We start from the raw sequence: 13,869 nt of genomic DNA, 5'->3' as shown, positions 1-13,869 counted from the left end.
CAGGGGAGAGAGGGACAGAGGGGGAGGGGGCAGGGGAGAGAGGGGCAGAGTGGGGGGGGGGGCAGGGGAGAGAAGGGCAGAGGGAGGGGGGCAGGGGAGAGAGGGTCAGAGGGAGAGGGGGCAGGGGAGAGAGGGACAGAGGGGGAGGGGGCAGGGGAGGGAGGGACAGAGGGAGAGGGGGCAGGGGAGAGAGGGACAGAGGGGGAGGGGGCAGGGGAGAGAGGGGCAGAGTGGGGGGGGGGCAGGGGAGAGAAGGGCAGAGGGAGGGGGGCAGGGGAGAGAGGGACAGAGGGGGAGGGGGCAGGGGAGGGAGGGACAGAGGGAGAGGGGGCAGTGGAGAGAAGGGCAGAGGGGGAGGGGGCAGGGGAGAGAGGGACAGAGGGAGAGGGGGCAGTGGAGAGAAGGGCAGAGGGAGAGGGGGCAGGGGAGGGAGGGTCAGAGGGAGAGTGGGCAGGGGAAAGAGGGACAGGGAGAGGAGGCAGGGGAGAGAGGGGCAGGGAGAGGAGAAAGGGGAGAGAGGGGCAGAGGGAGAGGGGGCAGGGGAGAGAGGGGAAGGGAGAGGGGGCCAGGGGAGAGAGGGACAGAGGGAGAGGGGGCAGGGGAGAGGGGGGCAGGGAGAGGGGGCAGGGGAAAGAGGGACAGGGAGAGGAGAAAGGGGAGAGAGGGGCACAGGGAGAGGGGGCAGGGGAGAGAGGGACAGGGAGAGGGGGCAGGGAAGAGAGGGACAGGGAGAGGGGGCAGGGAAGAGAGGGACAGGGAGAGGGGGTAGGGGAGAGAGGGGCAGGGAGAGGTGGCAGGGGAGAGAGGGACAGGGAGAAGTGGCAGGGGAGAGAGGGGACAGGGAGGGGGGCAGGGGAGAGAGGGGCACAGGGAGAGGGGGTAGGGGAGAGAGGGACATAGAGAGGGGGCAGGAGAGAGAGGGACATATAGAGGGGGCAAGGGAGAGAGGGACATAGAGGGGGGGGGGCAGGGGAGAGAGGGGCAGGGAGGGGGGCAGGGGAGAGAGGGGCAGGGGAGAGAGGTGCACAGAGAGGTGGTAGGGGAGAGAGGGTCACAGGGAGAGGGGGCAGGGGAAGAGGGACAGGGAGGGGTGGCAGTGGAGAGAGGGGCAGGGAGGGGGGCAGGGGAGAGAGGTGCTCAGAGAGGTGGCAGGGGAGAGAGGGACACACAGAGAGGGGGCAGGGGAGAGAGTGGCACAGGAAGAGGGGGCATGGGAGAGAGGGGACACAGTGAGAGGGGACAGGGGAGAGAGGGACAGGGAGAGGGGCAGGGGAGAGAGGGACACAGTGAGAGGGGGCAGGGGAGAGAGAGATACAGGGAGGGGAGCAGGGGAGAGAAGGGCAGGGAGAGGGGGCAGGGAGAAAGGGGCAGGGGAGAGAGGGGGCAGGGAGAGGGGCAGGGGAGAGAGGGACACATGGAGAGGGGGCAGGGGAGAGAGGGGCACAGGAAGAGGGGGCATGGGAGAGAGGGACACAGTGAGAGGGGACAGGGGAGAGAGGGACAGGAAGAGGGGGCATGGGAGAGAGGGGACACAGTGAGAGGGGGCAGGGGAGAGAGGGGACAGGGAGAGGGGGCAGGGGAGAGAGGGACAGGGAGAGGGGGCGGGGAGAGAGGGGCAGGGAGGGGTGGCAGGGGAGAGAGGGACAGGGAGAGGGGGCGGGGAGAGAGGGGCAGGGAGAGGGGGCGGGGAGAGAGGGACAGGGAGAGGGGGCGGGGAGAGAGGGACACAGTGAGAGGGGGCAGGGGAGAGAGGGACAGGGAGAGGGGGCAGGGGAGAGAGGGACAGGGAGAGGGGGCGGGGAGAGAGGGGCAGGGAGGGGGTGGCAGGGGAGAGAGGGACATAGAGAGCGGGCAGGGATAGAGGGGCAGGGAGGGGTGGCAGGGGAGAGAGGGACACAGGGAGAGGGGGCAGGGGAGAGAGGGGCATGGGAGAGGGGGCAGGGGAGAGAGGGATAGGGAGAAGGGGCAGGGGAGAGAAGGACATAGAGAGGGGCCAGGGGAGAGAGGGACAGGGAGAGGGGACGGGGGAGAGAGGAATTAGGATGGAAATAGAGACATGCAGTAGGGCAAGAGGAAAGGAGGAGAATTGGGAGGTTCAACAGAAGGGGGGAGGGAAAGGTAGTTAAAAGAGAGAGATAGTGACAGAAAGAGAACAAAGGAGGGAAAGAGAATCATCACAGGAGGAGAAATCGATTGACCAGAGAGAAGGGAGGAAAAGAGGGCTCAGAACAAAATCAAAGTAGTAGATTTCAATAAATGTGGACGGGAAACAGAAAAGGTGGACGATAAAAAGGAAAGGAAGATAATTAAGGAGAGACAGAGAGCGTGAGATAAAGAGGAAAACAGGAAAGAACCAGCAGAACATTGTACAAAATAGCAGGAAGATGGAGAGCAGGAGAGTGAAAACATGAACAAGATCAATGTGAAAAATGTAAGATAAACAGTGCAGAGAGGGGACAGGAACAGAGATGGAGAAGGGAACACGTGGCACAGGATAAATAGAAAGATGTGGAGGGGGATAAAGAAAGAGGTTCATGAACGATAATAATAATAACAAACCAAGTCAATCTCACACGTGTCGGATATATCCTTACCTAACGATGAGGTCCCGGAGAAGTGGGAACTCACAATGAGTCACATTCTCAACTAGAAAGGAACAGAAAGAAACATCAATTCAGAAACAGCATGCCCTTGTTCTGTCACCTAATCTGATTTGATTTGAATTGTTATTGTCACAAGCACCTGAGTACAGTGAAAAGTTTGGTTTTGAGTGCAGTACAAGCAGATCATAACATACAAAGATCATCGGGTGATAGACCAGAGCGAGATAGACCACAGCTGCAAAGAAAGTGCACAAACAGCGAGATCAATCTTCCTTTATTGGTCAGAGTATTGAGTACAGGAGTTGGGAGGTCATGTTGCGGCTGTACAGGACATTGGTTAGGCCACTTTTAAAATATTACGTCCAATTCTGGTCTCCTTCTTATTGGAAGGATGTTGTGAAACTTGAAAGGGTTCAGAAAAGATTTACAAGGATGCTGCCAGGGTTGGAGGATTTGAGCTACAGGGAGAGGCTGAACAGGCTGGGGCTGTTTTCCCTGGGGTGTCAGAGGCTGAGGGGTGACCTTATAGAGGTTTATAAAATCATGAGGGGTATGGATAGGGTAAATAGACAAGGTCTGCTTCCCAGGGTAGGGGAGTGCAGAACTAGAGGGCATAGGTTTAAGGTGAGAGGTGCAAAATGTTAAAGGGACCTGAGGGCCAACTTTTTCATGCGTGTGTATGGAATAAGCTACCAGAGGAAATGGGACCATCATAACACTTAAAAGGTATCTGGATGGGTATATGAATAGGAAGGGTTTGGAGAGATATGGGCCAGGTGCTGGCAAATGGGACTAAATTAATTTGGGATATCTTGTCAGCATGGATGAGTTGGACTGTTTCCATGCTCCATGACTCTAAGTCCTGAGGATGTGGACAGCACAATAAACTGTGTGTCCCTCCCTCCCAATGAAGGATTTGAAGCTGCTTCCCTGTGTTAGTGCTGCCTGACCAACTAAATCATTACTCCATTACTTGTTTCCAAATTCAAGAGAAAGTAGATGTATTAGCTCTAATGGCTGTATTATAAAGAGCTTTGGCATCAATTTATTTCCAGGGCGTTTGAGGGATTGACCTGCCGAGTAGTTTGGGGATTGGTCAACAAACATCAGGACATTTACAACTCAATTGCGAAAGAGGTGACTCTGCCTTGTCACCCTGGAAATTTGTTATCCATCTCGACTCAATGAAAATCTGTAGTGTATGAGGAACTTCAGTTCCGAGTTAGATCGGGGATGCTGGGTTTATGCTTCCTTTGGGGAAGAGAAGATGGAGAGAAGATTTGAATGAGGAGGAGTCTGGTTCAAGTAGGTGGAGAGAAACTGTTTCCATGGGAGGGTGTACTGAAGGCATAGATCGACGGTGATTGTCAGGAGAGGTGTCTGTGATGTGACCAGTAGCATTTTCATGTGGTGAGTGGTTATACAGGGGCGAGGTCTGCCCTGTCCAGGGATGTGCAGGTTAGGAGGATTGGCTGTGGGAAAAGCAGGGTTACTGGGATCGGGTGTTAGGGGGAGGTACCTGGGGAGAGAGGTTGGTGGAAAGGGGCAGAGATGGGGAGGGTGAATCTCTCTGACCCAACCACAGCAGGTTTGTAAAAACAAAACTGTCCCAAGTCGCGGGACTCACCCTCAATGATGCCCCATGGGGTCTTCCTTCCTAACACCCTCTTCCCGTTGATCTGATATTCCGTGTCACTGCCAATGATGGCGAACGGCATGGTCTCCTGGGGGAAGGACACAACTCAATCAATCAGCACAAAGCTCATCGCTCCCCTCGCCCTTGCCCTCATCCTCGCCCTCGCCCTCACCCTCGCCCTCGCCCTCACCCTCACCCCCGCCCTCACCCTCACCCTCGCCCTCGCCCTAGCCCTCACCCTCACCCTCGCCCTCGCCCTCGCCCTCACCCTCGCCCTCACCCTCGCCCTCACCCTCGCCATCGCCCTCACCCTCGCCCTCACCCTCACCCTCGCCCTCACCCTCGCCCTCGCACTCACCCTCGCCCTCACCCTCGCCCTCACCCTCGCCCTCGCCCTCACCCTCACCCTCGCCCTCACCCTCACCCTCGCCCTCACCCTCACCCTCGCCCTCACCCTCACCTTCACGCTCGCCCTCGCCCTCACCCTCACCCTCACCCTCGCCCTCACCCTCACCCTCACCCTCGCCCTCACCCTCTCCCTCACCCTCACCCTCGCACTCACCCTCGCCCTCGCACTCACCCTCGCCCTCACCCTCACCCTCGCCCTCACCCTCACCCTCGCCCTCGCCCTCGCCCTCACCATCGCCCTCGCCCTCACTCTGACCCTCATCCTCGCCCTCACCCTCACCGTCACCCTCGCCCTCACCCACACCCTCGCCCTCGCCCTCACACTCACCCTCGCCCTCACCCTCGCCCTCACCCTCACCCTCGCCCTCACCCTCACCTTCACCCTCGCCCGCACCCTCGCCCTCATCCTCGCCCTCGCACTCACCCTCGCCCTCGCCATCGCCCTCACCCTCACCCTCGCCCTCGCCCTCACCCTCGCCCTCACCCTCACCCTCACCCTCGCCCTCACCCTCGCCATTGCCCTCACCCTCACCCTCGCCCTCACCCTCACCTTCACCCTCGCCCTCACCCTCACCCTCACCCTCGCCCTCGCCCTCACCCTCACCCTCGCCCTCGCACTCACCCTCGCCCTCACCCTCGCCATCGCCCTCACCCTCACCCTCGCCCTCGCCCTTACCCTCACCCTCGCCCTCGCACTCACCCTCACCCTTGCCCTCACCCTCACCCTCGCCCTCACCCTCACCCTCGCCCTCGCACTCACCCTCGCCCTCACCCTCGCCCTCGCCCTCACCCTCACCCTCGCCCTCGCACTCACCCTCGCACTCACCCTCGCCCTCACCCTCGCCCTCACCCTCGCCCTCACCCTCACCTTCACGCTCGCCCTCGCCTCACCCTCACCCTCGCCCTCACCCTCACCCTCGCCCTCACCCTCACCTTCACGCTCGCCCTCGCCCTCACCCTCACCCTCGCCCTCACCCTCACCCTCACCCTCGCCCTCACCCTCACCTTCACCCTCACCCTCGCCCTCACCCTCACCCTCGCCCTCACCCTCACCCTCGCCCTCGCCCTCGCCCTCACCATCGCCCTCGCCCTCACCCTCATCCTCGCCCTCACCCTCACCGTCACCCTCGCCCTCACCCACACCCTCGCCCTCACCCTCGCCCTCACCCTCTCCCTCTCCCTCTCCCTCACCCTCGCCCTCGCACTCACCCTCGACCTCACCCTCACCCTCACCTTCACCCTCGCCCTCGCCCTTACCCTCACCCTCGCCCTCGCACTCACCCTCACCCTTGCCCTCACCCTCACCCTCACCCTCGCCCTCGCCCTCACCCTCGCCCTCACCCTCGCCCTCACCCTCGCCCTCACCCTCTCCCTCACCCTCGCCCTCGCACTCACCCTCGCACTCACCCTCGCCCTCACCCTCACCCTCGCCCTCGCCCTTACCCCCACCCTCGCCCTCGCACTCACCCTCACCCTTGCCCTCACCCTCACCCTCACCCTCGCCCTCGCCCTCACCCTCACCCTCGCCCTCGCACTCACCCTCGCCCTCACCCTCGCCCTCACCCTCGCCCTCACCCTCACCCTCGCCCTCACCTCACCTTCACGCTCGCCCTCGCCCTCACCCTCACCCTCACCCTCGCCCTCACCCTCACCCTCACCCTCGCCCTCACCCTCACCTTCACCCTCACCCTCGCACTCACCCTCGCCCTCACCCTCGCCCTCACCCTCACCCTCGCCCTCACCCTCACCCTCGCCCTCGCCCTCGCCCTCACCATCGCCCTCGCCCTCACCGTCACCCTCGCCCTCACCCACACCCTCGCCCTCGCCCTCACCCTCGCCCTCACCCTCGCCCTCACCCTCTCCCTCTCCTTCACCCTCACCCTCGCACTCACCCTCACCCTCACCCTCGCCCTCGCCCTCACCCTCACCCTCGCCCTCGCACTCACCCTCGCCCTCACCCTCGCCATCGCCCTCACCCTCACCCTCGCACTCACCCTCACCCTTGCCCTCACCCTCACCCTCACCCTCGCCCTCGCCCTCACCATCGCCCTCACCCTCACCCTCGCCCTCGACCTCACCCTCACCCTCGCCCTCGCACTCACCCTCGCCCTCACCCTCGCCCTCACCCTCGCCCTCACCCTCACCCTCGCCCTCGCCCTCACCTTCACGCTCGCCCTCGCCCTCACCCTCACCCTCACCCTCGCCCTCACCCTCACCCTCACCCTCGCCCTCACCCTCACCTTCACCCTCACCCTCGCACTCACCCTCGCCCTCACCCTCACCCTCACCCTCGCCCTCGCCCTCACCATCGCCCTCGCCCTCACTCTGACCCTCATCCTCACCCACACCCTCGCCCTCACCCTCGCCCTCACCCTCGCCCTCACCCTCGACCTCACCCTCACCCTCGCCCTCACCCTCAACCTCACCCTCGCCCTCGCCCTCACCCTCACCCTCGCCCTCGCCCTCACCATCGCCCTCGCCCTCAACCTCGCCCTCACCCTCTCCCTCACCCTCAACCTCACCCTCGCCCTCACCCTCAACCTCACCCTCGCCCTCGCCCTCACCCTCACCCTCGCCCTCGCCCTCACCATCGCCCTCGCCCTCAACCTCGCCGTCACCCTCTCCCTCGCCCTCACCCTCGCCCTCACCCTCACCCTCGCCCTCACCCTCGCCCTCACCCTCGCCCTCGCCCTCACCCTCGCCCTCAGCCTTGCCCTCGCCCTCACCCTCACCCTCGTCCTCACCCTCGCCAGTCCCTCCCTCACCCTCACCCTCGCCAGTCCCTCCCTCACCCTCACCCTCGCAAGTCCCTCCCTCACCCTCACTCTCACACTCACCCTCACCCTCACCCTCGCCAGTCCCTCCCTCACCCTCACCCTCGCAAGTCCCTCCCTCACCCTCACTCTCACCCTCGCCCTCAGCCTTGCCCTCGCCCTCACCTTCGCCCTCGCCAGTCCCTCCCTCACCCTCACCCTCACCAGTCCCTCCCTCACCCTCGTCCTCACCCTCGCCAGTCCCTCCCTCACCCTCACCCTCACCCTCGCCCTCACCCTCGCCCTCGCCAGTCCCTCCCTCACCCTCACCCTCACCAGTCCCTCCCTCACCCTCGCCAGTCCCTCCCTCACCCTCGCCAGTCCCTCCCTCACCCTCCCCTCTCAGCAGCCCCTCACTCATCTTCCCCAGCCCCTCACTCACACCCCCTCCCTCACCAACTCCCCCCCTTCCAACGTGCGCTCGCCTTCTCCCCCCTGCTGACCAGTCCCGTCCCTCGGGGAATGGGGTAGCGAGTGAAATGGTAGGTCAGGCCTAGAGGGGTTTCTCTGGAGAACTTCCTCGGGGGGGGGGGGGGGGGGTGAACAGATAAGTGCGCACTTTCTGAGTGGGAGATGTAACAAAGCAATGGAGGCAGATTCATTGAAACATTCTGAGGCAGTGATATGCCGGGGGGAGGTGCTCCGATAAATCTGGATTGACCAGGAAACGTGGTCGGATGCCGGAACAGCTGCCTGGGGAAGGGGTTCCTGTGGAGTGGGAGCCCCCATGGCCTTGTTACCCAGACCCAGACCCAGATCTCCCAACACTATCTCCACACGCACCCACACAGAGCTCCGACTGGATCCCACTTACCCTGATCTTGTCGTTTTCCATCTTGTCTTCCATGTCCTCGTCAAACTCCCTCTGTGGGTAGAACTCAATGCCATTGCTCTCCAGCTCCTTCCGCACCTGGCAGGTCAAAGCAGAGAGCTTATAAAAAGCACACACCCGTAGGCAAACCCCCCCCTCAATCTCACTGAGTCACTGAGAGGTGCTCAGGAAGGGGCAAAGACGCAAAACTCAGTTTGCAAAAGAAACAGCGAGTCACAACAAATGATATTCTCCACTCTCTCGAGGGATAATTGCAGAATCAGACAGAGACCGTTCAGCCCATCCTGTCGGTTCCAGCCCCCTGATTGAGCAATGCACCCAGTCCCACTCTCTCGCCTTTTCCCCATGTCTCCTCCTGCCTACATTTGAGTTTAATTACCTTTACACTGCCTTGATTGAACCGGCCTCCAACACACTCCCAGGGGAACGCCCCAAGCCTGAACCACACATCATCCTCTTTCACAATCACTTTAGATCTGTGCACTCTGACTCTCGATCCTATTGTGAACTGGAATGGTTTCGCCCCAGCCCCTCTGTCCAGACCTTCAGGATTTGGGCACCTCGCGAAATCTCCTCTCAGCTCATCTTTTTCTTCAAAGAGAACATTCCTAACTTTTCCGATCAATCTTCAAAACTGAAATTCCTCGCTGTTTGAACCATTCTCGGATTCAAGATGGTGCCAACTCAGGATGACTCTTTGCGGGTGGCACGGTGGCACAGTGGTTAGCACTGCTGCCTCACAGCCCCAGAGATCTGGGTTCAATTCCTGCCTCAGGCGACTGACTGTGTGGAGTTTGCACATCCTCCCCATGTCTGCGTGGGTTTCCTCCCACAGTCCAAAGATGTGCAGGTCAGGTGAATTGGCCATGCTAAATTGCCCGTAGTGTTAGGTAAGGGGTAGATGTAGATGTAGGGGTATGGGTGGGTTACGCTTAGGCGGGGCAGTGTGGACTTGTTGGGCCGAAGGGCCTGTTTCCACACTGTAAGGAATCTAGTCTCTACAGCAGATCTTACTCTCACATTTCTTACAACGGGTCTGCACTTTTACACCTCAATTCTGTTAAACTTACAAACACTGCTCTCTTAAATCTACTTGCAGGTCTGAAGATGCCACATCATTAGACTTAGAGAGTCATAGAATCCCTACAGTGTGGGAACAGGCCCTTCGGCCCAACAAGTCCGCACTGACCCTCCGAAGAGTATCCCACCCAGACTCATTCCCCTACCCTATTACTCTACACTTACCCCAATGCATCTAACCTACACATCCCTGAATACAACGGGCAATTTAGCATGGCCAATTCACCTGACCTGCACAGCTTTGGATTGTGGGAGGAAACTAGAGCACTTGGTGGAAACCCACACAGACACGGGGAGAATGTAGGTAAAAACAATGACTGCAGATGCTGGAAACCAGAGTCTAGGTCAGAGTGGTGCTGGAAAAGCAAAGCAGTTCAGGCATAATCCGAGGAGCAGGAAAATTGACGTTTCGGGCAAAAGCCCTTCATCAGGAATACAGGCAGAGAGCCTGAAGGGCGGAAGCGTCGATTTTCCTGCTCCTCGGATGCTGCCTGAACTGCTGTGCTTTTTCAGCACCACTCTAATCTAGACACGGGGAGAATGCGCAAACTCCACACAGACAGTCGCCCGAGGCTGGAATTGAACCCGGGACCCTGGTGCTGCGAGGCAGCAGTGCTAACCACTGAGCCACCGTGTTGCCCAACTTCTGCATGGACCCCTCAAATTTCAAATCTAATGTTGATCTTTCTTTCTTTAAGTGCACCTTCGTTTGCAGATGTAACACTGTATTCCTGACTCTGGTCTATCATCCTGTGATCTTTGCCTGTATTGCACGCAAAACCAAACTTTTCACTGTGCTCAGGTACATGTGACAATAATAAATTAACTCAAATCAAACCTCATCTGCACCTCTCCAATACCTTTAAATCCTTCTCAATGTGTAGCACCGAGAACAGGACACAGTGCTCCTGCTGAGGTTGAATGTCTTATATAGGTGAATCAATAACATCCTTGCTCTCATACTCAATGACCTGATATAAAAAAAGCCCAAGATAACTAATTAAAACAGTCCAGAGACAGTATATTCCAGTCAGGGTGAAAGGCAAGGCTAGTAGGTGTCGGGAATACTGGATGACTAGAGAAACTGAGCTTTTGATTAAGAAAAAGAAGGAAGCAGATGTGAGGTAGAGACAGCAGAGATCGAGTGAATCCTAAGAAGAGTATAAAGGCAGTAGGAGTCAAATTATGAGGGCAAAAAGGGAACATGAGATAGCTTTCACAAGTAGGGTTAAGGAGAATCCAAAGGGATTTTATAAATACATTAAGGACAAAAGGGTAACTAGGGAGAGAATAGGGCCCCTCAAAGTTCAGCAAGGCAGCCCTTGTGTGGAGCTGCAGGAGATGGAGGAGATACTAAACAAATATTTTGTATCAGTATTTACTGGGGAGAAGACCTGGAAGATATAGACTGTGGGGAAATAGATGGTGATATCTTGAAAATTATTCATATTACAGAGGAGGAAGTGCTGGATGTCTTGACATGCATAAAAGTGAATAAATCCACACCACCTGATCAAGTGTATCCTAGAATCTGTGGGAAGCGACTGCTGGGCCTCTTTCTGAGATATTTGTATCATCGATAGTCACAGGTGAGGTGCCGGAATACTGGAGGTTGGCAAACGTGGTGCCACTGTTTAAGAAGGGCAGTAAAGACAAGCCAGGGAACTATAGACCAGTGAGCCTGACCTCGGTGGTGGGCAAATTGTTGGAGGGAATCCTGAGGGACAGGATGTACATGTATTTGGAAAGGCAAGGACTGATTAGGGATAGTCAACATGGCTTTGTGCTTGGGAAATCAGTAAGGCGTTCGACAAGGTTCCTCATGGTAGACTGGTTAGCAAGGTTATATCTCATGGAATAAAGGGAGAACTAGTCATTTGAATACAGAACTGGCTCAAAGGTAGAAGACAGAGGGTGGTGGTGGAGGGTTGTTTTTCAGACTGGAGGCCTATGACCAGTGGAGTGCCACAAGGATCAGTGCTTTGGATATGAACATAGGAGGTATAGTTAGTAAGTTTGCAGATGACACCAAAATTGGTGGCGTAGTGGACAGAGAAGAGGGTACTTCAGATTACAATGGGATCTTGATGAGATGGGCCAATGGGCTGAGAAGTGGCAGATGAAGTTTAATTTAGATAAATGCGAGGTGCTGCATTTTAGAAAGGCAAATCAGTGCAGGACTTATGCACTTAATGGTAAGGTCCTCGGGAGTGTTGCTGAACAAAGAGACCTTGGACTGTAGGTCCATAGCTCCTTGAAAGTGGAGTCACAGGTAGATAGGATAGATTTCCCATGGTATGGAAACCAGCCCTTCGGCCCAACAGGTCCACACTGACCGTCCAAAGAGAAACCCACACAGATCCTTTCCCTTATCCTATATTTACTCCTGACTAATGCACCTAACACACTGGGCAATTTAACATGGCCAATTCACCTGGCCTGCACACCTTTGGACTGTGGGAGGAAACCCACGCAGACACAGGGAGAATGTGCAAACTGCACACAGACAGTCGCCCGAGGTTGGAATCAAACCCATGACCCTGACACTGTGAGGCAGTAATGCTAACCATTGAGCCAATATGCCACCCAATAGTCAAGGATAGTGAAGAAGGTCTTTGGTATGTTGTTCTTTATTGGTCAGAATATTGAGTACAGGAGTTGGGAGGTCATGTTGCAGCTGTACAGGACATTGGTCAGGCCGCTGTTGGAATATTTTGTACAATCCTCGACTCCTTCCTATCGGAAAGATGTTGTGAAACTTGAAAGGGTTCAGGAAAGATTTACAAGGATGCTGCCAGGGTTGGAGGATTGGAGCTATAAGGAGAGGCTGAACAGGCTGGGGCTGTTTTCCCTGGAGCGTCGGAGGCTGAGGGGTGACCTTATAGAGGTTTACAAAATTATGAGGGGCACGGAAAGGATAAACAGACAAGGTCTTTTCCCTGGGGTGGGGGTGAGGGCATAGGTTTCGGGTGAGAAGGGAAATGTTTAAAAGGAACCTAAGGGGCAATGTTTTCACGCAGAGGGTGGTGTGTGTATGGAATGAGCTGTCAGAGGAAGTGGTGGAGGCTTGCTCTGTCTCCATGGATACTTCCTGACTCACTGGGATCGCCGGCATTGTTGTTTTCAGTACAGATCCCAGCATCTGCAATAACTTGCTCCTTCCATCGGAATAATGCCCTTTATTTTATTATATCGTGTTGCTGTTGTCTTTTGAACAATTTGAAATTGTTCCACACCGGCCTTCATTTTTCACCCGTCTGCCTACTGCACCAACACGGTTACATTTAAACATTTTAAAGATATCTGGATGGGTATATGAATAGGAAGGGTTTAGAGGGATGTGGGCCAAGTGCTGGTAAATGGGACTAGATCAGGTTGGGATATCTGGTCAGCATGGACGGGTTGGACCGAAGGGTCTGTTTCCATGCTGTACATCTCTATGACTCTCTGACTGTCAGCCTGCCCATTGAGCTGTGTGCAAATACGCAGATATGGAGGGGGTGTAGAAAATTAAAAATCACACAACACCAGGTTATAGTCCAACAGGTTTATGAGGAAGAACTAGCTTTCAGAGCGCTGCTCCTTTGTCAGGTGGTTATGAAGCAGGACCATAAGACACAGAATTTATCACAAAAGATCTGTATCCTCTGATCCTGCCCGACTAGTTACCTGATGAAGGAGCAGTGCTCCAAAAGCTAGTGTTTCCTAATCGACATTTTGGACCAAAATTTGGTGTTGTGCGATTTTTAACCAAATACACAGGTATTTGCTCCTGACTCCTCTCGCTAAAGAGTCATCTCGCCTCGGAACATGAGTGTGCTCTGTCTCCATGGATACTTCCTGACTCACTGGGATCACCGGCATTGTTGTTTTCAGGACAGATCCCAGCATCTGCAGTAACTTGCTCCTTCCATTGGAATAATGCCCTTTAGTTTATTATATCGTGTTGCTGTTGTCTTTTGAACAATTTGAAACTGTTCCACACCAGCCTTCATTTTTCACCCGTCTGCCTACTGCACCAACACGGTTGCATCTTGGATCAATCTTCACACCAGAATTGTTGATCTGGAACTTCTTGCAAACAGGGTTGGGATATTATTAAGCGTTCCGAAGAGATTTACCAGGATGTTGCCGGGACTAGAGGGTTTGAGTTATAAGGAGAAGCTGAATAGGCTGGGACTTTTTTCACTGGATCGGAGGAGGTCAGGGGCTGACCTTATAGAGGTTTATAAAATTATGAGGGGTGTAGTTGTGATGAATGGCAGGTGTCTTTTCCCTAGGGTGGTGGGGGGTTCAAGACTAGGGGGGATACTTTTAAGGTGAGAGGTGAAAGATTTTAAAAAATACACAAGGGGCAACATTTTTAAACAGTGAGTGGTTAGCGTGTGGAATGAGTTTGCAGAGGAAGTGGTGGATGCGGGTACAGTTAAAAGATTTAAAAGACATTTGGATAAGTATATGAATGAGAAAGATTTGGAGGGATATGGGCCAGGAGCA

At 56.2% G+C, this 13,869-nt stretch overlaps 1 protein-coding gene across 2 annotated transcripts in view; it reads right to left on the bottom strand.

Moving 5' to 3' along the window:
* The window catches only part of septin3 (septin 3), a 95,956-nt gene that overhangs the window by 2,347 nt on the left and 79,740 nt on the right, over positions 1-13,869 (bottom strand). For both annotated transcript variants that reach the window (XM_072588581.1, XM_072588580.1), the window contains exons 7-9: positions 8,275-8,370; positions 4,231-4,327; positions 2,595-2,646 (exon numbers count right to left, since the gene is read on the bottom strand). In XM_072588581.1, the coding sequence (XP_072444682.1) occupies positions 2,595-2,646; positions 4,231-4,327; positions 8,275-8,370 (245 nt within the window). The remainder of the gene's footprint in view (positions 1-2,594; positions 2,647-4,230; positions 4,328-8,274; positions 8,371-13,869) is intronic.

Source organism: Chiloscyllium punctatum, chromosome 18 (assembly GCF_047496795.1).
Source record: "Chiloscyllium punctatum isolate Juve2018m chromosome 18, sChiPun1.3, whole genome shotgun sequence".
Classification (NCBI taxonomy): Eukaryota; Metazoa; Chordata; class Chondrichthyes; order Orectolobiformes; family Hemiscylliidae; genus Chiloscyllium; species Chiloscyllium punctatum.
The sequence above is the reverse complement of the archived record's forward strand: the minus strand, read 5'-3'. Positions and strand labels throughout refer to the sequence as shown.